Source organism: Physcomitrium patens, chromosome 9 (genome assembly GCF_059467195.1).
Source record: "Physcomitrium patens ecotype Gransden chromosome 9, ASM5946719v1, whole genome shotgun sequence".
Lineage (NCBI taxonomy): Eukaryota > Viridiplantae > Streptophyta > Bryopsida > Funariales > Funariaceae > Physcomitrium > Physcomitrium patens.
The window spans coordinates 11,129,551-11,152,473 of record NC_143418.1 but is presented as its reverse complement, the minus strand read 5'-3'; the positions used below and the strand labels follow the sequence as shown (position 1 = coordinate 11,152,473).

Genomic DNA, 22,923 nt, shown 5'->3' with positions numbered 1-22,923 from the left:
CGAAATCGTTCCTCGCTCCAATTTCGGGTCTCCACTTTCAACTTTTCGAGCCGGAGTCTTCCGCCAGCCAACTCATCGACCTCGCCACCCAGCAGTTGCGTCTGCCGAGCCCAACGAGAAGCGAACTTATAATAACTGGGTCGCGGCTCATTCCAAAAGGTCTTCGTTGGAGCCATCTTGAAGGTTCCTACAATCTACACCATTTATAGCCTGCGCGTGATTCAAGTTGTAAAGCTGGGTTTGCAGTGTTCGCCAACTTTCCGGTGAGTTTGAACTAACTAGGGCAACCCTCGCGAGGAAAACCCTCAACTGCACATCCCTCCCTCTTCTTAACCCTATTTTTGCCATTCTCCGTTGCTATTTCCCGGCGTTTTATTACATCGAGCTGAATAGCACCAGCGCCCTTCCCGCGCGTTCTACCTCGTCCACGTGTCATAAAATATTCCACCCGGCGGAAGGTGTCTAGAAGCATCTCCTTCTCCTCCCCTAGAGCATCTCGTAAAAGACTATAATGTCCTGTGGTCGTGGTGTAGGTGGATCCCCTACATGTCTAGATTCTTCTTTTCATTCTCTTCGTTGTGGATGGCGTGTGGATGTGGATGAATATGTTATGGATGGATATGTCGTTCGCTATGACTGGCGGATGCAGATCCAAGTGGGGCGGACGTTGAGTTCTCTTTTCTCTATGCTGCCTGGGGAACGCGTCCCCCTTAAAGTTCGTTTTGCCAATGACTTGCACGATGCTTGCAATACGTGGCTCTACATTTCGAGACTTCTCGTTCACTTTGTTTTCTTTTTTTTGTGTTTGAAAAAACATCAACTAGATGATTTATTCATATATTGTTCTAAAGAAGTTGTTGTGAGGTGTGCATGGCTATGTAGGTGGGTTTCCACCATCAGAACTCTATCTGAGACGTGTGTGTGTGTGTGTGTGTGATTTTACTTATTTTTATTTTATTTTTCTCTTGTTCTCTTGTAAAGGTAAGTAATCAAAAAACCTAGTTTCAAGCTCAATGCACACTTAATGTAATTCTTCAAAGCTATGTCAATCAAACAGCTTCCAATTGACACTAGGTATTGTTTTTTATTTCGTAAAAAATATATATTACTTTACAATTCAATGAATTAAACAAACACAAAACAAAGAGTTCTAACAAATGTCAAAAGTTGAGCACCATTCTGTGAGCAGACTATTTGTTTTAAAAATATCAGGATTTGAATCTTATGCTATATGACCCCTTTTGTGGAACACAGTAAGAGAGGAGAAATAAAAACAAGAATAATATGGATAATTAAGCCCTTGAAAAAATGTATATTGTTCACAGCTAGTGTAAAACTAAATTCAAATGTGGGTGCTTCTCTTATCCCTGGAAAACCAGGTAAATGAACGTGCATTGGTCTAATTTACAATAATGATACTTATAGAATCAATTTTATTGTCTTTTTCAGGAGTTGCAACAAAATATCAAACACATGACTCTCACAATGAATACATACACCACATTTGAGAGACTGTGTATAAAGAGGGATAACTTGGTGTACATATGTTTATTGATATGTCCAAGTAAAATGGATTCTGTCCATTTCCACAATGAAGTTTCATAGTTTAGTGCATGCTTCATTGTGGAAATGGACAGAAACAATGAAACTTTGCACACAAAAGCCAACCAACCAACCAGCCAGTTAAATTGGTAAAAAGGAAAACTTTGTGTATGAAATACTAAACATGACATTAGATTGAACGAAAATTCTTCTTGTAAAGCAGTTTGATTGATTGCTTAAGTTTTAAAGGAATGTAAATAATCATTGATTTTGATTTGAAAAGAGTTTCTTAACCCATGTACCAACACATGAAATTCACTCTTTCTAAGTCACACCAATTTTTACATAAAAAAATCAAAAAAAAAAAAAAAAAAAAAATCGACTGAACCCAGAGTTGCGTCATGAACACCACACAAAGTGGTAAACACGCGGCACAACCACGGTGGTGGGGGGGTTCAATTCACGTCATGGGGGAGCATGTAAAAGGAGAGTTTTTGTGTATCTCAAACTGCGGACAAACCCGGAGCAATCCCACCTACCTTCACGACGACTGCCCGTCGTCTTTCCCTCCCCCCATTACTCTAATTGAAGTTGGAGCTCTCCCCTCTCTCGTGGTGGGTGGGGATTCTAGTCCTTTTCTCACGACACGGCGAGGGCAGCAGCAATTATTCAATTCAATGCGCCATCAGTCCCCGCAGCCACGAAAGCCGGGATCTTACCTGGCCCAGCAATTCAGCAGATCCGCAGCACCTTTTAGCCATGACTCCGGAGATGGGGAGCGGAACTTGCGTAGAATCCACAGAGCGGCTGGGAGTGTAAACACCCACAGGGGACCAGCATGGGCAAGCAGGGGCCCGAGCCCACAAGCGTGAATCAAACCCTAGGTTTTAATTGGCTCTTTTCTGACAGATCAACATGGTGCTGAAACTGACCCTCTTGCAATCCTCATCTGATCCTACGACGCCTCGCACGTGGTCCCGCCTGCCAGTTACCCTTCCTCGCGCCTGCCAGTCCCCTACATTATTTTATTTAGGGCATGTATTGTTCTCTTCCTTTTGTTTTGTTTTACTTCCCCTTGGACCGTGGACCGTGGACCGCTGCCCGCTTGTGCCAGGATTGGGGGGGGGGGGTTTGAGGAGTCCAAGGGTATGACATGGCAGGACATGTCAGCTCGGCTGTCGAGTGAGAACAACGGGGGTTGTTCCTGGGCGATGAAGCTCTTGTGGCATTATGGAAACAGTTTTTGTGGGTGTGTGTGTCTGTGAACGTGGTCTGTTAGCACTTCGATGCACCCCCTTTCTACAGCACTCCACCACCCAACATGTGCACAAATGGTGTTTTCATGCCCACATCATTCTGTATGTATGTATGTATGTATACACGTATATACATACATTTACAGAGAGAGATATGGAGAAAGAAATCTAAGGATGTCAGCAATTTTTGTACATAGCTTCAATTGAGGGTAATGGATGTGAGGTTGCAATAAGTTTGCATGAGTGAGTGAGAGAGAGGGCCAATGCAAACTCATGCTACACTAGTGTCTGCAAGGGACTTTCATATGAATGAGGACAGAGAGTTGGATGAGATGTACAAACATCTTTCCAACTTTTGTAAAACTTTCCAATTGTGTCTGTCATCATTAGTACTGGATGTGTGTGTGCTTTGAGTACATCATTGCAAGGCAGTTGGGTTCAAAACTTTCAGAGTTGCAATGCATGCATCCAAACAACTTCACAGTGTTGATTAATGTGGATTGTTTTTCTTCTTGTGCTTTGTAAAGATTGGTTAACTATAGATTGATTGCTCACATGTTGTGTGGGCATGCTTTAAAGCATGGGTTGTATGCAGCAAAACAAATTAAGTGTAATTATATACTGGTGAAGCTCAGCTACAAAGAAATTTTAGTAGTTCTTTTTAATTGAATCCAAAGGTTTCAACCCAATGTTGGAGAATCTCATTCACAAAATGCTTCAGTAAACATCAGTTTCAGACACTACAAATGTCAAAAACGATTTATTTTATTCCTTTTTTTTTTTTTTTTTTTCCCCTAAAGTGGGACATATCTTATCAAAAATAATAATGTTTGAGAAACAAAAATAAACATTTATTTGAAATTTGATATCTAAGTTAAATTCTCAGAACTTCTGTACAGGCTCAGTTACTACTGGGGCAATAATAATTTATTCATGATTGAGCCATGTTGCCCAAAAAATCAATAAAATAATATAAAATAAAATAAAATTGTTTATGTTTTGTTTGTTCGACACAAGTGCAGTGTTTTTGATTTGGATTTTACACAGTAAATCCACAAATCTCAGCAAATGATTAGCAAATGTGGAGGCCTGTGCATGATTTGTTTATCATATTGTCTGTTGTATTATTAGTATTTTTATTACATGTTTTTCTCAACTTCCCTCCAGGTTCACAAATAAAATAAGAGGTTACCCATAAAAATAAAACACAGAAAATTTTATGCCATTTTTGTTCAAGGAAAAAACCACAATACAATTTCTTAGTATATCTATCATAAACCGTAGATACTCATACGCATATACATATGCCACTTCAGTTCTTCCATCAATGAAAACCCTGAGTTTAAACATTCTTTGTGTAAAAGCTCTAACCCAAATGTACCAAATTAATATAAGACTTTGTACTAATAGATTTTCTTTTTCTTTTTATTTGCAGTGATAAAAAATTAAATGGTATATGTATATGTATAAATTATTTTTCATTATACAGTAAATTTTATATCAGAGCAATGATGTTGAGTTTGTTGAGTTGTAAATAACCACTTTAGCTAAACACGAAGTTTTAATCACATTTGAAGAAAACAATGCTATTTTATAATAATTTTACTTGTTCTTGCTTCAGTTCATGCAACTAAAAGAAACTATATATTCAAACATATTATAATTTTGAAATTTATGAGTAGCCAACATGGCTATGATATAGTGTTACTCTAGTGTGTTTAACTGTTAATTATTCTTTTTCTTTTGACACAATTGGGGTCTAGCTGAGTGTACTTAATATTCAAACCACAACCTTCATTTATATTTTAGATTGTGTGTGCATCTGATGATGTAGAATTGATAAAGAGTGCAGATACAACAATTGTTCTAAAGTTTCAAAATACAATAACATTTAAATTTCAAGTAGAAACACATATGTGTGTCACAGTGCTTGACGCAATTGCTTGCATTATTTATCTCCACTGTGCTAACAGAGAGTTTCTTAGAGTCCTTAATATATTAATTGCTTCAATTTTTCTATACATACCATTCAAATTACATTCCAATACTTTTAGGACCAAAAAAGGTGCCTTATAATATTGAGAAAATTAACCTCACATCATTCTGGATGAAAATGCCTACATAAATTAAAGAGAAAATGTAGTTATGAAAGATTTTTCTTTCTTTTTCCTTTTTGTATCCCTTAGTTGCAAATGTACAAAAACGACCATGAGAATCTACACACTATAAAGTTTGGCAACTGGCCAGGATGGCTTGTGACAGAAGCCACGACAATTCCAGACCAGAATGCACTCCTGGCTGGTACATGGCCAACAAAGAGCCCTCTTTCCCCAACAACAAATAGATGCCTTGGCAATGCACAAAAGAGAGAAAATGAAAAAGAAAATATAAAAATGAAAAAAAGGGTATAAAATACACTAAAAACTTAGCATCTAAACCACAAATTAACAATTGATGATAGGGCATCACTGGGGCTTTGACCTAGGGATAGGCTGATGCAGACACGTCACATGTGCCCTTGTATAATTTCAAAGGGAATGTTCAAACCTTTGTGAATTGTTCCACTTCAATGCATCTATTTACGGATGGAGCCCAATTCAACTGTGTCCCATTCAGGGAGGGTATCCCAGTGTAGGGGTGCATTTTTATCATTCACTCTGTTTTAGTTTTAGTTTTCGTTTTTATTTTTATTTTTTATGTGGGAAAAGGGACTCTTATGAAGTAGAGCCCCACTGTCAAGGGGGGTTGGATATGTGTGTGACCTCCAGGTGGCTTAGAGGCAATGTGGTGTGAGACACTTGTTGTTTGGACCTACTCATATGGGTGTACATTGTTAGCAAGATATTATATTAATAATAATGTGCAAAATGAAACAAAGCTTGCATTGTTTTTTGCATGTGTAGTAGTCATTAAACTGCTCAATAATTTCTCATATTATCACTTTCCAATCAGGAAATATAGATGTATGCTTTGAAGATGCCTTTGACAATGTCATGAGAGCCAAATCAACTTCTTTATTCATGTGGAGTGTGGTCTCTTAAATGCCTCAAACCACATTTCAACATCACCCAGCAAAAGCATCCATTTTAATATAAAAGAGTATGCTTTTCACTTGTACAGGAGAATACCTGTGCTTAGTTCTGTGGCCAGTAGGAAATTTGGAAGGCAAATCCTAATTGAACTTTTCAGGACAACTCATTAGATATGCTTAGCTAAAGTAAGTCTTCTAAATCCAAGTCTGCCCTGGCAAATACCCACAAATTCTAACCATTCCCCAAGGTCACCAACTTGGAGACCCAAAGTTCTCCCCCCCTAAACCACCACAATTTGACTTTGTCACATGGGAACATGGAACCATACATGGAAACCCTAATTTCCCCTTCTAACCCACATCTCCTTATTGCATTTCATCCCATACTACAGGGGAAGCAGTTTTTCACTGTTATTATTGTTAATGCAGAGGGCAGCTTTTGGATGCCAGAGCAACTGGTGGCTTAGGGATGTGGATGCTGATGATCTTCAGATGCATATAGACTCCATGCAATATATTTCCAGAGATGCCTGCAGCAAAATCATCCTTAGCCAAAGATTTTCCATAGTAGAAAAAAGCACCAGAATGCTCATGTCTGAGAAGGTACCACCTCCATAACAGCACAGTTGAGAGTAAAGCAGACCAGTGCAGGGCTGAGGTCACAAGCCCCTTTAACTGCCAGAATGTGCTGCTGCTGCTGGAGAGCGAGCAAGCAAGCAATAGGGGAGGGTTTGGTCTTGAGTGAGTGCCACACAGTGAACAATAGTGGAAGTGTCTGTGTGTGTGTGAGTGAGAGAATGTGCCAATTTCAACTTTTTGGCTTGATGAGTGGAAGCCAAGCTCCACATGGAGCTTGTCCTTGATCATTGAACCCTGCATGGAGCGCAATGCAACTTGTCTCTGAAACTTCAAAAGACTGTAGCTCTCATGAAAATGGAATAGAATATAACAGAATGAATCAATGGATATCATAATAAATTAAAATTTATTCAGATAATTCTTGCCTGTATTTGATTCAAATTTCTTGCTGCTGATTTGTGACCAAAAAATACATGTGGAAATATCATTCAATTACAGGAAGGTGGTGAGAGATTCATCATGGGGAAGTGAAGGCCCATTGCTTTATTGGATTCACCTTGCAATGCAAATTGCAAAATGGTACAAAGAAGCTAATTTGGGATGTTAAACTTCCTAAGAAATGAAATGAACAGGTTACTGGTCAACATCTAGATGATTACACCTTATCCACCATAAAAGAAGAAAGGTTCATGAACCAAGCAATTCTCAAACTTTCTCAATTTGGTCCAACATCATGATTAGATATTAATTTGTGTGAAATAGTTGCATGGTTGCAAGAAGGTAATATTCCAAGACTAAAAAAAATATGAAAAAATTCAAGAATATCAACACAATTCTAGTTATGTTCTCTACTTTCTCTTTCAGAACACAAAAAATTTACATGTACAAAAAACACAACAGGAAGAATTGGTATTGTAAATAACACACTACTCTCCATGTTGTTTTGCATTTTAGTTCTTTAGATAAGGTGTATCAAAACATTTAAAGAACCAGACTAGCTCTACATATGTGTGCACAATGAAAGACTTTTTTTTTTTTTTTTTTTTCAAAAATGTATTTCCAGAGTTATGGAAGACTGTCACCAACTTTACAAAATACTGTGAGATTCACAATATTTTCAAACTGAATTGATTTTTCATGTACACAATATTCAATTAGGAAATGGAAAGAACATAAATTATAGACTTGGTTACCCCAGCTGGTACTTGGTTACTATCACATCACCAAAAACATAGTTTGATGCAGAACATTCACTGTGAACACTATTGTGTGCCACTTTTTCCACTGATCAAACAATAAGTGAAACTGGGAGGTTTTTGCTCAAGGGGTCTCTAATAATGTGCATATTATAAAAGGAAAGCTAAATTCACACAGGTACAATGGAACTTGATTGGAGGTCCTTTCACCTTTTCCTCTACAATCAATGGCGTACGAGCATGTGAGGGTAGAAGAAAAGTCAATCCGCGTGAGCTTCCCCCCTCCGCCAGTGTGAAACCGGTTCCGGATCTAAGCATCTGAGTCAGCTCTCCATCCCTCCGTACGAGGTCATGCCAACTCGTCCAGCATGGGATCATGTCTGCCCTGCCTCCCAGCGGGCAGCTCCGACACTGCATGTCCAATTGTGCCTCCCGCACCTCAACTGAGCTGGCAACGCATATCCCGGGCTGCGAAATGGATCGTCACAGGATCCTGAATTAAGAAGATGAGAACGGGGAACAGGGAACGAGGGGAACTGGGGGGACGATGAAAAGGCTGGCTCTGAAGGGTTTGTTCCGACGCTGTACAGAAGGGGCAAGAGGGGGCCGGGTCGGGTCAGAAGCAGGCCCCCCGCCCTGTCCCGGCTTGTCCCGGCCCGTGCCGTCTAAAGTCAGCCCGGTGGGGTCGGGCAGCAGCAGCTTTCTGGACTGCAAGGTCTGTGAACCTGAGGAGAGGTGGAGCGGGGGGAGTTTGTCCCGAAGCCAAGTGTATGGCCCTAATGTGTGTGGGGGCCCCATGACCTTCTTCTGCTCTCTCTCACCCTCTCTTCCTGCTTTCACATCTTATAGAACTATTGAACATATCCACTAGAATGTGATGGGGGAGGAATCATACATAATATAATAGAAATATACTATTGAAAAAAGGATTTTGCCATGTTGAGAGGGTTGACAAGTACATGTAATACCAAAATGGATCATATGAAGTTTTACATGACCTTGTATTAGGCAATGCATCAATTGTGTTAGCTACACCATGTTAGCAATTTTTTTTTGAGTAGTTGTACCCAATTGGGTTCTTAATGATCATGCATTTGATGTAGGATTTCTTTGTTTTCAAATTGAAAATCAATTTGCATATAAAACACAGTAGATTTTCAGGTGAATGTTCCTTTTTTGGTTTGAAAATAAGACTTTTTCCACTACTTGCTTCATTGCAAGAATAATAAAAATGTATGTAAATAAGTATAAATATAAATAAGTACTCATTTTTTATTTATCTTTATTATAATTAAAGAAATGCACATTAGCAAGATCAATTAAGTGCATCCCTACATAATAAAATATTGACATAAACATTTATATTCCCTTGCTCTAAATTTTAAGAATGATAAGACTTACAAAGCCAGTGATGGTGAGCTTAGGTGAGAATGTCATTAAGAAAACATGCAAGAATTATTGGTCCTGTTTATATATACATTTTATTCTTTCTGTATTATTATTATTGTTGTTGTTGTTGTTGTTGTTTCCTTCTACTGCAACACTATTGTGCAAATGTTAGATGATATTTATATTTTTGCTAAAAGATGAAAGCCAAAAGAAACTTGTACATAAATTTGAATTGATTATTTCGAGACATCATGTAATCTTTTGTTCATTCATATTAAATGAACTTTATAAATTATTTAGATTTCAAAGGTATTGTGCCTTGGTTGATTCTCATTTACATTATTTTACTCCCTTGTCTCTAGATATTCTAGAAGGATGTTAGAAATGAAAATGTAAGAATGACAATAAATGAAAATTGAAAGATAAAATAAAATAAACCAGAATGGAACAAATTGCGAGAGCATTTGGTAAAACCACAAATTCTCTTATTGAAAACATGCCAATCGATGATCACATTTGCAAGAATAATATTTATAAGGTATTTTTGCATTATTGGAATTAAAGAATGCTTGAATCCATCTACACAAACTTGATGCAAATGGGATAACACATTATAAGAACACATTAAATTGTAACATTGCAAGTTATGATAGAAATAGAAAAAATATTTGTATGATTTGCTATTGTGATCACAAGTACATGGGACTTAGAAGGACACAATAATTTATTTCAATATCAATGTATGACTAATAATAATAAAATCACTTCTTGATAAGCTTCAATTACTCCAAAGTATTGAAATATGTTTGTATGATTTATTTCATTCCTATAATTAATTGGTTTTAAATTTTCATTTGTTTACAATAATGAAAAAAATAAACAGAAGAACTTGTTCTACTTGATGATCTGAAGAAAACAAAGATAAATAAATAAGATCTTTGAAATTCCCAAATTCAAGAGAAAACATAAAAAATGGGTTTGAGAGTTGGTATTCCTCTCATAATGTTTCTGGATGTTCAACATTAAATCTGAAAAGCAACAATATGTTTATTCATGTTTTTTTTTTTTGATAGAAATACATAAATGTCATCTTTCTTGTGTATATGTACAACAATTTAATTGGTTTTTATTTCACTTTCTATGCATACATCAGTTCAGACTCCTTGAATTCTCAATGAAGTCATCAGCTGGTTTAGAAATCAATTCAACTTATTGAAAAAAAGATCATTAAATCACTTAAAACTACACAGTTGTACCACATTGTCATTGACAATCAAATTCTCCATGATTGAACCTTGTTATTGCCATTTGTTTAATATTCTGACTAACCCACTTTCAATAGCACTTTTCATGATTTAAACCTGTAAAATATTTAGACATTGTACATATACTTTAAGCTTCATAGTACATATGCTTTAAGCTTCATAGTACATATGCTTTAAGCTTCATAGTACATATGCTTTAAGCTTCATAGTTGCATTCACACAGAGGGCAACACATCATTCAAAATGTGATACACAATACTTTTTAGTTCCAAATATATAACACACAAACACAACAATGCTTGTATATATATTTTAATGGATTAAATTGTATTTCTTCACATGGCTGTAAAATCTTTAACTGCAATGTTTTAGAACAAATGAGTATGCAATATATGTTAGTTCATGTATAATAAGAATAGAAAAGAATCAAAATCGAACACCATTAATTTTTACTGCTTTCCATATATATATATATACACATACACACAGAGTTGTGTGTACTCCTATGACACCACATTTATCATGTGTTTTCACAGAAGTCCAACAATTCACTGATGATATTTTAGAGGGGGCATATACGAAGTCAAAAAGGCATCAAAATCTGGACAAATGCTCCTCTGCCAAAAGGAAACACATGTCACAAAAACAACTGATGGGGTAGCAAAGCAAAGCAAAGGAGGTATTTGAGAAGCCCTGGCATGTGTTCATTCATGGGAAAGGAGACCACAATATCTGGGGTGTGACTATGCAACTGTTCTGGAAATTGAACTGTCCTGGTCCTCAGATGGGCTCCAGTGACATGACTAAAAATGGAAAAACTATAAGGAGTGACTGGGATGGCATTCAATGGTGCAGGCCACAACACAGACAATGGCTCATGCATTGAATGTATGATGCTGTATTAATGAGAGGGCCTTTGCTGGGCTGGGTCAGGCCAGCAGAGTTGGTAGTAAAGCTTGCAAGGCACCCCCCCAACTGGATCTCCTATCCCCATGAGGTCCTACTTCCAAGAGACTCTATTACCGCTTCTCCTTGGCATATGGGACAAAGGGGACGTTCAAAGCCTTCAACTGTGGGTTGCTCATGCCATGCATGGCTTAGATACAAACAAATATATCGTTTGTTTTTGTTTCTTCTTTGTGCATGGGATTTTATATTCCATGGTGATACATTATTTTTATTTATTTTTTAATTATTTTTTATAAACATTTTTATTGTCCTTTTTGTGGATGAAAATATCTTGTTTTGTATTCATGATATGTGAGGTGTGGGGTGTGGGGGTGGGTGAGCAGGAGACCAACCCCACTTTCATTACAATCTTTTCTTCTTCTTCTTATTATTATTATTATTTTCATTTTTTTGGCTTTCCATTGGCTGTAACATGTGAATACGATTGATGTTGTCAAACTAGCTGAAAGTTGGTGGCCCATCCAATGCTGAGCTCACTGTTAGTTTTCAATTTAAAAAGGTAAGTGCTCCTACTTAGTGATGTCAAAATCCCCTTTGTACAGAGCACTCAGGTCATTACCCAACAACAACAGCTCCCCAATAGTTTTGAACAAAGAGCGAGTGAAAGTGAAAGAAGTCTCATTCATGTCATTGCAACAAATTCTTCCTTGATCTTTGGCCTCCCCCTCAAAAGGTGATGTTGGTTTAATATATATATATATATATATATATACGCACACATGTGTGTGTGTGTGTGGACACACATACATATGCTTTGGCTTTTGCATGCTGTTTGTGGGTTGAATAAATACTTCAGAGTTCAAATGATGAGGAAACATAAGTTGATTTTATGAATGGAAACGTAGTCTTTGTTGTTGCACTTTGTGGATATTCAATGTGCTAATGTGATGGACTTTTTGGATATGTTTGAAAGATCAATAAGTCAACAGTACAATTCACTGTTTTGTTGTAATTGAAAATGATCAATCTATCTTTGGATCACCTGATTTAAAACTAAGTGTTTATGCATGTATATATATATATATATATATATATATGTTATTAATGAAGAGAGAAAGAGATATAGATAAAATTAATAAGAATAAATCACACCAAAAAGACAATGGTTTAAAATCTCAACAACAAAATTCTGAGCTTGCTTGTAGAAACAATCACAAAAACATCCTTGCAATTGCAAAGAAGACAAAAAAAACCAGGGTGACATCAGCTTTACCAGGAGAGCATTGAAAGAGTCAAAAGGAGAGCTAGTTGGGCAGGGTGTTCTCCCAGGAGGCAGTAACAACAGGCAACAAACAATAGGGAGAGAGGAGAAGGTGAAAGGAGGGAGGGAGGGTTTGGATGGGCTCATCCCCAACTTGGCTAACATAATGTCCAAGTCAGAGCCACTGGTCACTTGGCAACATGGGAACCAGATGCCAACAAGGTGTGTGTGCCAGGTCCTGCTTTGTTTTTTTTTCCCCATTCTCACCTGCTCACATTCCCCTCATTGCCTCCCCCCTTGCTTCTTCTTGTACACTATGTATGTAAGCCTCCACTCTCTTGCTCCTGCCTTCAAAAAGGACCATTGCAAGCTCTGTTTTCTCAGTTTTCCCCACTGAATGGAAAGAAGGAAGATGGAAAGGAATATACTTCCACTGCTGCAACTATACCACCAGCATCCAATCCCTTCTGCTGTTTGGAGGTGGTCGTCAGCATTACTGTAATTTGACATAGGTACTTACTACTTGCAAGAGTTTATTTGTATGTACGTAAAAATAAATAAATAAATAAATAAATAAATAAGGAAATAAAAAGAAATACAAATGTATGCACCCGCTCCTCCTCCACAAGGCTGGCCGACTTTTTAATCGCCACACATGGGCGTGGGAATGACGCGCTGGGCTGAGGACGAGGTGAATCCAAGTGCACCCTTAAATACACACAGCCCTGCCTCGCCCCGCCCCGCCCGGCCAGCTGAATCTGCATTCTCAGCGTGGAACTTGAGGCTGTGGGAGAAAGTGGGACTCGGGCACTGGTATGCAAAACCAAATGACTGCGTGGGTGGGGGTGGGGTGAATATTCTGGATGAAGGAAAATACGACGCAGCGCAGATGAACCTCTCCTTCGGTGAACGCGGACCCTTCCTCCTCCCGCCCCCAAAGGCCTCCTGCACCCCTCGCAGTCTATGGTCTTGCTCCATTGCTGCCCCACTTCCCCACCCCCAACCCCGTGCCCATCTCATTCTCGGCAGTGCTCACTTCACCAGGCTATTATTTGTCCCACCATAGCTGAAGGTTTCGCGTCTGTGACGCACTTGAGGCCCCCCTCATACCCCTTGTTTTCTGAGCAGTTGGTAGATTACCTTCCCCGGGCGGAACCAACTTACGAGCTCGCTGCACCGACATCTAGCGTGTGATTTCGTTTGACTCGCTTGAGGGATACTGAGTTGGCCAACTGGTGCATGTGTGGGTATGTGGTCGTGAGGCGATCGGGTTTTGTAGTGTGTTTATAAGTATGTGGGAGGATTCGCGCGTGTACGGGTTCAGGAGGAAACGTTTTGGTGGACGGGTGGGTTCGATCTGAAAGAGTTGGTTTAGAAGCGGCTGAAGAAGTAGTTGTAGTGCACTCGCTGAAGCAGGCGTCTTGGCAGGTGTCGAACTGGTTGATCCGCGTTGGAGATTGAAAGGTACGCTGCCTGATTTCATCACAGAATATGTGTAGTAGTTTAAACCCGAGGCTATTGTTACTCGCGCTTCACTCTTAGAAAATCAGGTGATTCGAATTGCTCAGAGCGTCATCTCGCTCGTCTCATAGCTACATTGAGAGCACCCGATTTCACGTTATGTAGCTATCGCAGTTGTGGCAATCAGCTTCTGCCCCTTGCCTGGTTCAAATTTGTATTCGTCACAGCTAGCACAGATGTTTCTAGGTTTCCTCTTGTAAATCACGAATTGCTGGGCGGGCCTGTCGAAACATACTTCGATTATTAGTTCCACCAGTCATACGACAAAGGCCTACCACTCTTGTAATGTTACAAATTTCTGGTAAAGGTCAGCGTTGTTTCTGAGCTAGGAATTACGACGAGGTTTAGTACCTAGACTTGTAGGTTTCTTAGCCTATTCAACCGCCATTACTGCTCTAGCGTCCATGCCAGTTACACAATTCTTGTGTAGCTACTACGAAATTGCCGAGCCGCGAAACTAGTCTTCGTGTCGAATTGTGGTGTGTAAGATCTTGAGATGATGTAAGAGTGCCGCAACTATTACTCTCCGCGAAGGTCGAAGGATTGGGTTTGCTGCGCCCGTTTCGAACTGTTCCTGATATCTAATGAAACCATGATTACATATGTTTATAAATCGTGAAATCCGGCACCGGGCCGTGCCGCATACCTCGCATCGTGTGTAGAGTATCTTAACACATCCCTCCCCTCAACATTTTCTCTTTGATAGCGATGGTACAGCTCCTTCAAGGATCCGTCTGGCACCGATTCGCTAGTCACGTGTGTGGGTTTCTGTCGACATAGTTTTCGGAATCACCATGTTTCCTGAATGCTGAAGGGCCTTCAGAACTGAGGGTCTTACAGCAACATTCAACCTTCTCAGCAGTGGTTATGGATGGCAGACTTAATTGTAAGAAACGCGTCCATAGCTTCGAATGTTTTTGGCAAATGGTGTGACCGGTTGTTGTGCGCAGGAATAGCTTGTTTTTTGGAAGATTGTCTCATGACATATCCTGGATGGTCTTGTAGGTTGAAGCGTCAAAGAATCGTAGGAGGGTTGGAGGAAGGTCTTGGAAACTGTTGTGACCGAACAGCATTAAGGGTGTTATGGTTATGGCATGGTTGACGGTAAAGTTTTTGACCACGGAGCTGCCAAGAGAGCAGATTTTGGTGGATGTTCCATGTGGTGTCATCGTTGACGCCGATGTGGGATGCAATGCGAAAAGGACTTACAGGGGGCTGTTCACGCTCTAAAACGAGGTGGTTGTTATCGTGCGAGGACGCGCGGATGTCTGGACGTTGTGCTGGTGCAGATGCAGATGGTTCAGTGGGTCTGATTCTTAGGTGGTGGATGGTAGAGTAGCAGGAAATCTGGTGAGTGCGAGGAACCTTAGTTGGACGACTTTGAGGGAGTAATCGAAGAGCCTGTGAGAACCATAGACGTGAGCATGCGTAGCGGGGCAAATTCAGTCCAACACTTGCTCACTCCGGCGGCACACGGTGTCTTGAAGTATGCGGTTACCGAGGCTCGGAGGAGGGGTCACCCTCAGGTGCAACCCCTGCATGTTGTGTCCATGTTGCTTACTCACGCCGGAAGCCGTCTGCGACAAGCGTGCATGCTGTCCCAGCCTCAAAACTCTCAATCCGCGGAGTGTCGGGCTCTTGAAGTGTGCTTCAATGTCGCCCTGGATCATCTTCCGCAGTCCGCGTTGGCCGCTGCCAGCCAGCCCATTCTGTCAAACGCCTTGATGGCCGCTCTGAAGCGGGCTCACGCCCATCAGAGACGGGGATGCCCGGAGCACCAACAATCTCCACTACTTGCTGTGAAAGTTGAGATTGATCAGTTGATTATCTCCATTCTAGATGATCCGAGTGTCAGTCGGGTTATGAAAGAGGCCGGACTTTCTAGTACGAATGTCAAGTTCAACTTGGAAGATGGGCCTGTCACAGCGACCGTAGCAAACGGAGACGGGAAAGGGTTGACTAGCCATGTATCAAATGGCGTAGGACAAGCGTTAAGCAGCCATGAGCAGGCTTCTAAGCATGGAATTGATATGGTGTCGCAAGGTATTTGCTTTTCGCCAACCTCATAGTTTAATCTCCCTCCCATGCTTACTACTAGCAAGATTACTCTTTATTCGTGCGAGTTTTGGGATTCAGCTTTTGCTCCCTCCATTAGAAGATGCTTTTCAGTTTGTTAAAGGCCGATCTGTGTGGTTCGTTATAATTTGTGTGGCTAGACGCACCGTTTTACAATGTATTCTAAATGGTCGGGTTGTGTTATTCCTTACTGCAGGTCCTTTTTATGATAATAGTTGCGTGACGCAAGAGGAGAATGAAACAAAGGCATCTGTGAAGTTTTCACGCTTGCCTGCAAATCAAACCAGTTCTATGGAATCATGGCAGCAGTCTGACGCAGTCATTGAGAGTCATGAGAGGAGGGAGTTGGTGTGCAGAGCTCCGAATAGATCGAATCCGGTTGTTGGACCTGGAGGTGGTCTTTCATCGAAGGATGAGGACGTCCTCAACATTTTGAATATCTTTTTAAGGCCCAGGATCAAGAATGTCATCTTAGTAGGAGATATCACTGCTGCTAATGCTGTGAATTCTGACTTGGCGTTGAGGATAAAAAACGGGAACGTGCCAGCACAATTGCAAGGCCTGCAGATTCTTGATCCTCTGCTATCTTCATCGTCTTTTGGATATTGCAGCAGTCTTGAAATGGATCAGAAACTTGCTGAGCTGAGTAAGATTGTAGGGGAGTGTATGCCTGCGGGTGCCATACTTCACATTGGAGATTTGCAATGGCTTGCGGAGCCTATGCAACTCAAGAAGGGCCCATCAAATTTTTGTCCCGCACAACGAACTGCATCCGAGTTGCGGCAGTTGCTAATTCGGCATGCAAGTAGCAGATTGTGGTTTGTTGGAGTGGCAACTCCTCAAACATTTTCCCGACTGCAAGTTTTGTACCCATCTTTGATAGCAGATTGGGGTCTCCAGCCTGTGCCACTCTCAATAGGGTCCCAACCCGACTTCCTATCAAGGTTGGTTTGTCTAACTGATGCTCATGGAAATGTTACATGCAATTGCTAAATCCTTGATGATTTGTGCCTATTATGTATGTATGTATATATATATATATATATATATATATTTGTGTGTGTGTGTGTTTGTATACGTGAATGTATGTTTGTATTTATTCTTATACACACATTCACGCGAGCGCTTCTTGTTCAGTCTTGGACCGAGCATTAGCTGACTTTATATTTATTTTCTTTCCAGATTGACAAATTGCACTCGAGTTGTGCATGATCTTCACTCGCTTCACTCGACACCGTCTGCCAGTGTAGAGTCCCCTAGGGTGACATTAATGCAGGATACGCGACCCGTGAGCAATTCTGGTCCAAATGAGAGGTTTCAATGCTGTGTTGAATGTCTGGCCAAGTTTGAAGAGGAGCGTCGGCTTATTCACGAGCATGAAAGTCTTTCTCTACATTTGTCACTTACAGGTGATGAAGCTAGTTTTGGGGTTGTGAACGGTGGAACGGGCCAGGTAGGGAAAGAGTCAGTTGTTCAGCAGTTAATGCAGCTCCGGGAGAAGTGGCAAAAGAACTGCAGGATGCTCCATGGAGACTCATCACAGTCTGTTGGTGCCCAATCAAGGCCACAGCTGCCGTCTCCCTTTAGTCGAATGACTGCATCCTCTCACATCAACCTTCCGAAGTCTTGTGGTGAGAATGTTTTCGGTCTATCTTATCTTTTGGTGTTTTTGGAAGAGTCTTGTCTATTTTAAGTCTACGTTATCAGAGAAGCCATGTCACTAGTTTTTCTGTTGCTTTTCAGCTTGTTCGTCTACTTGTTGAGTTGAGATTTTCAAGATCTAATCATCAATTAACGTGCAGGTTTAGGTGTGGACGTATCTTCCCGATGGTCTGGCCCAGGGAACAGGTCGGTAACTTCACCCGCTGTTGTTCAGCCCATTCGAGCGTCACCGTTATTCACCATGAATGCTGCAAGGCAAGGTGCAATCAGTCCTTTGCAAAGAATGGTGCAAGCGCAAGATGCAGCTTCTCTAGGAGCTGACAAAATCTTAGAGGCCAATGGTGGGCCTGATACGGGCTCACCGAAGGATGGGAGTAGCGTAGCTTCTGCACCAGATGATCACGAAGATCCCCACACTTCAACTGGGACATCTGCCCAGAATGCCTCCCTGGCAAATATTCATACAAATTTGGCTCTTGGAAGAGCCAACGATGCCTCCCCAATGGCTGGTAAGCTGAGGGCTCCCATATCACTGGCATCAAAACCCAGTCCACTCCACGCCGGGGGCGCGGGTGTCGGTGCTTGTCCTATCAGTGTGAAGAACACCACTAAGCCACATTGGCTTCTACAATCCCCTTTGCAACAACAAAGACCAGTTGCCAACAACCCATCCCAGCCGAGAGGGTTGTCAAGGCAGTTATATGCATCACCTTTGACAAGGCGACAAGCTCGCGTGTCAAAATCGCCGAGTCCTCCTCCTGCTGCTCCTTTGAAGGACGTTGTGGATGATCCCACTTTGAAGGGTCTCTACAAGGGCCTCATGCAACGTGTTCCTTGGCAGGCTGCCGCTGTGGCGGGCATAGCAACTACTGTCATGAAGTGTCGGTCTGGCATGGGCTCCTTCAGAGGTGCTACTGCTAAGACTGATACATGGCTGCTTCTGTTAGGACCTGATCCTGTGGCCAAGGTTGCTATTGCTAAGGCTTTGGCAGAGATGGTTTTTGGTGGTGAAAGGAGCCTTCTGCATATTGGATTTGCAGACGGATCGCCTGCAAGGTTGGAAGGAGATGACAGTGGTATGCGGTACCGAGGTAAAACACCGCTCGACAGGTTGGCGGAAGCTGTCCGGTTGAAGCCTTCATCAGTCATACTACTGGAGGATATTGATAAGGCTACCAGTGTGTTTAAGAACAACGTTGTTAGGGCTATGGAGAGAGGAAAGCTTGCCGATTCTAGTATGCGTGAGGTGAGCCTCAGCAACTCTATCATCGTCATGACTACAAGCGTTGGCAGTGTGGACTGCGAGCCAGTGGAGCGCCTAGGGGCCCTATCTTTCTCAGAAGCGAAGCTGGCCGCCTTGAAAAGAGCCGAAATTTGTGTAAGAATTAAACATTCAAGTAGCGAAAAGATTGTTTTCAAAAGCGCCAACAACAAGATAGTTGTCGTAGATCATGGTGAAGAAGAGCAGAAGAAATTCGTCGAGACTACTTCCTCGCCATTGGAAGTTCCATTATGGGTGACCAAGCGAAAGCAAGACTCATTTCTTCAAGGTGAACTTCGCTCGAAGTTCGATGCGAAACGAACAAAATCTGGCCAAGGTCGATTTCTAAACTTGGATCTCAATCTATCTACTGGAGAAAACAAAGGTTGTTGGACAGGTGAGACGGATGATCACTGCGTCACCGACTTCGACGCAGAAGAAGTTAAACGTAAGAAGGTGTTGGAGCACGTCCGCTTAATGCTTACTGACAAATTTTGTGCCTTACCTGATTATGCCGTCGGGTTCGACCCTTACGATTTCAATGGACTCGCTACGGAGATCTTGAACACGCTTAGCAAATCATTTGAGGACCATTCCCCATCTGAAGCAGGTGTTGAGGTGGACCTTCGTCTCCTGGAGTATCTCATGTCATGTGTGTGGAAAATACCCGATGGGCGACAAAAATTCAACGCCTGGGTCGATGATGTGTTTTCCAAGAGCATCTCGAGATCTCTTGTCGATATTAGCACTGCTGGAGGTCCTGTTGTGGAGTTGATTGCGGGGCTTTCCGTAGTGAAGGATGCCTTTGAGGGAGTTGCTCTGCCACACAGCATTAATTTTGTGTCCACCGTGGCTGTGTAGCATCAAGGTCTTTATAGAACAGATTGCGATATTTTTACTTCTGTGGCCACAGTTCCCTTTTCCAATCCAAGTATTGCAATGGCGAAGTGATGGCTGTGGGAGTGACAATGTGATATAGTTCTTCACTATTCGATAGTTGATATGTTTCATTAGTACCCATTAATTCATGGTGTGTGAAGTCATGTGGAGAGGTGCTTCACTTGTCCAGTCAGCTTCTTTTCCCTGGCTGAGGTTTTGCTCCTAGAACCTGCGGGTTTGCTAGTGGAGGTATGTGTACATGATAATTGATGAACTTGGCCTGGCGTTGAGATTATGTTCCCGGAATGCTCTGCTGTCTGCAGTGATGGAGGAGAGAATTTTTGCTAAGCTTGCTTCCGAACTCTCTATATATAAAACTGTTGTATCCGATGTCAGAGCAGCCTTCTCTGTAGACTAGCTCTGCTTTCACAGTGCAGTGCAGTGAAGAGTAGACCTCATGGAGTCTAAAGTGCAGTTCCTCCCTTTGTAGTATAAATATTTAAATACATATATTCAGCATGAATTCCTCAAATTCACATTCAGTGAAGTTGCCATTGTGGTGACAGGGCTTGTTTCTCAACTGCTTTAATGTGAATGGCGTCATTCTGAAGGCACAGATTTTTCAGTTCAAACACTAGTTCAAGTTTGGTTTCTATTCTTTATTTCTTTTTATTTCAGAACTGATTTGGTAGTGAACTGTGCTTGTGGCATCTAACATAGTTCACAATTACATAATTTGGCAGAAGTTATATAAATTTATTTATTTTTAATTTTTTGTACTCGATCAAGAAATGTTGAATCAACAATCAACTTTAATTTTAATGCTTGAAGATGCAATTGCTTTGGTTTCAAAATAATATTTTGTTATTCATCAAAAGTTGCATCTTCTTTTGGCATAAGATATGAAGGTCTAAAAAAAGTGTTTGACAAACCTTGTTGTCTTCCTAGTTGATAAGTGATAACAAAAACATGCTCCCATAGGCTTGGCAATAATTTAAAACATGTCTTGATATAAAATACTTGAGGTTCTTGTGTTTGTATAAAAAATCACTAGACTTGAAGCACCTTCTCAATAATAGATATATTTTTGAAATAAATTTACAATCACAAGTTCTTTATTGTGGATCTTGTAATTAATCTCAACTGTTAATTTTTTTCTTAAATGAGAAGCTATCAGATAAAGTTTGTCATTTGTTCTCATATATAACAATACCTTTATTTGAAGCAAAGTTTAATGTGACTATTTCCATAAATAATACCTTAGTTTTACGTAATATAAGATTAAGGTTGTTGTAAAAGTTGTCTTCAAAGCTTCTAATGTTGCTTTAGCTTCTTAGTTCCATTGAAGTTTATTTTTATAAGACAAATGTGTAAGTAGAGCTACTACTTGTAAATTTTTTTTCAATGAAAAATTCAATAGTAAATTGGCAAATCTCAAAAAAATTGCATATTTCTTAATATTCTTAAAATCTTCCAATCTATGATTCTCTAAATTTTCTTAGGATCTATCATAAAACCATCATTTTAAATAATATATCTTAAGAAGTTAATATGAGTTATATCAAAATTGTCATGTGATGTGGCATTGGATGCCTAATCTCATTGGATATATGTAATTTAGTTTGATTTAGTGGTATTTCATCTACTTAGATTTTTTTGCTAATTGACTTAGGTGGAAAAACTTGGCGGATTGCTATAACTTATAATTTCATTATTACTTCAATTTATTCTCTGTTAATGTCTCCCATCTTTGTTTCTTATTTCCAATTCTTGATCTTCCTATTTCCATCCCTTGTTCCCAGTCCCTAATCCTCTATCTATATTCTTTATTCCTAGTCTTCTATTTCATGTCAATTTTTTGTGCCTAGTCCCAATCTTGATCCTCTTGTTCTCTCCTCCCACTCTCATTTCTTATTTCCCATCTCTTGTTCTTAGCCTTCATTTCTTATATCAAATTCTCTTATCCTAGGTTTCAAATCCCTATATTGCCATTATTAGCACTTATCTTGAAGAACCAACATTGAATTCCAAAATATTTAGCCATAGATTTCACACATGATATTATTTCAAAGAACTTCTACATAATAAATTTCATTTTTTTTTTTTTTTTTTTTTTTTTTTTTAGATTCTACAAGTATAGAGAATATAATCAATTAATCCAAATAATGTTTAAATTAAAATAAGATATACTATCTTTTAATTGCAATTAAAAGATTACAATGCAATAATATTAACATTTTAATTACAAAATATTTTATGTAAAAAATACATCTCTCTTCAAGGATATTATTGCCATTTATAAGGATAAAGAATAAGAATAAAAGACGGATGTTAAGATGGAAGAAGTAGAGGTTTGGAATAGAAGATGGAGGCTAAGAATAAGGAACAAAAGACATTGAATGGAGATAGAAGGATTTGGATGTCACACACATATATATGTATATATATATATATATATATATATTTATTTATCTAGGCTATAAGAATTGGAAAGTAGCAATAGATATAAGTAGATTGGTTAAAAACTTGGCCAATAAGTTGGCCATGTGTTGTACATGTTGGTGATTTATGCTATAAGTTGGCTACATGGTGCATATATAATTTATTTTATTTTATTTTATTTTATAAGTGAGACATGTGTCTTGTAAGTTAGACTTACATTGGAGGTCCTATAAAGCGTTGCCAACTAGTTCTTAGGTAGAAAGTATATATAAAGACAAAAATAAAGCCTTCTTCATTCTTGTCAACATCTTTCTTGTTCTTAGTCTTGTTTCAAGAATATCTCATTTTCTTGTCTTTAGTAATAACCATTCTAATTTAATATTATACCATCTTTGAATGATCATCCATTATTTTTTAGTGAAACAAGAATGTATTGATCTTTTGGTTCTTTGTGATTTATGTCTTTTATAGTTTGAAAAGAGTGTTAATTTATTATTCTTATTTTATTTTAGAGTTGAGTGAATCATCTCACTTTATTTCTTAAACTTTGAAGGTTGCAAACCATCCATCTTTAAATTAATATTTTTTTTATTTTTTAATTTTGATTCTTTTTTTAAAAAGAATAGACTACATGTCAAGGACAAGAACTCGATG

The 22,923-nt window shown here is 39.7% G+C and overlaps 1 protein-coding gene across 1 annotated transcript; it reads left to right on the top strand.

The window, feature by feature from the left end:
- The first annotated feature begins 13,402 nt into the window (after positions 1-13,402).
- Positions 13,403-20,369, top strand: LOC112286445 (protein SUPPRESSOR OF MAX2 1). Its single transcript, XM_024528336.3, has 5 exons — positions 13,403-13,892; positions 14,955-15,992; positions 16,222-16,969; positions 17,208-17,656; positions 17,828-20,369. The coding sequence occupies exons 2-5, from the start codon at positions 15,374-15,376 to the stop codon at positions 19,807-19,809; spliced, it is 3,798 nt and encodes a 1,265-aa protein (XP_024384104.1). The 5' UTR covers positions 13,403-13,892; positions 14,955-15,373; the 3' UTR covers positions 19,810-20,369.
- The last annotated feature ends 2,554 nt before the right edge of the window (positions 20,370-22,923 follow it).

Coding starts and splice junctions, on each gene's coding strand:
- LOC112286445 (XM_024528336.3), top strand. CDS start 15,374: ATGCGTAGCGGGGCAAATTCAGTCCAACACTTGCTCACTCCGGCGGCA. Junction 16,970..17,207: donor CAACCCGACTTCCTATCAAG/GTTGGTTTGTCT, acceptor TTTTCTTTCCAG/ATTGACAAATTGCACTCGAG. Junction 17,657..17,827: donor CAACCTTCCGAAGTCTTGTG/GTGAGAATGTTT, acceptor ATTAACGTGCAG/GTTTAGGTGTGGACGTATCT.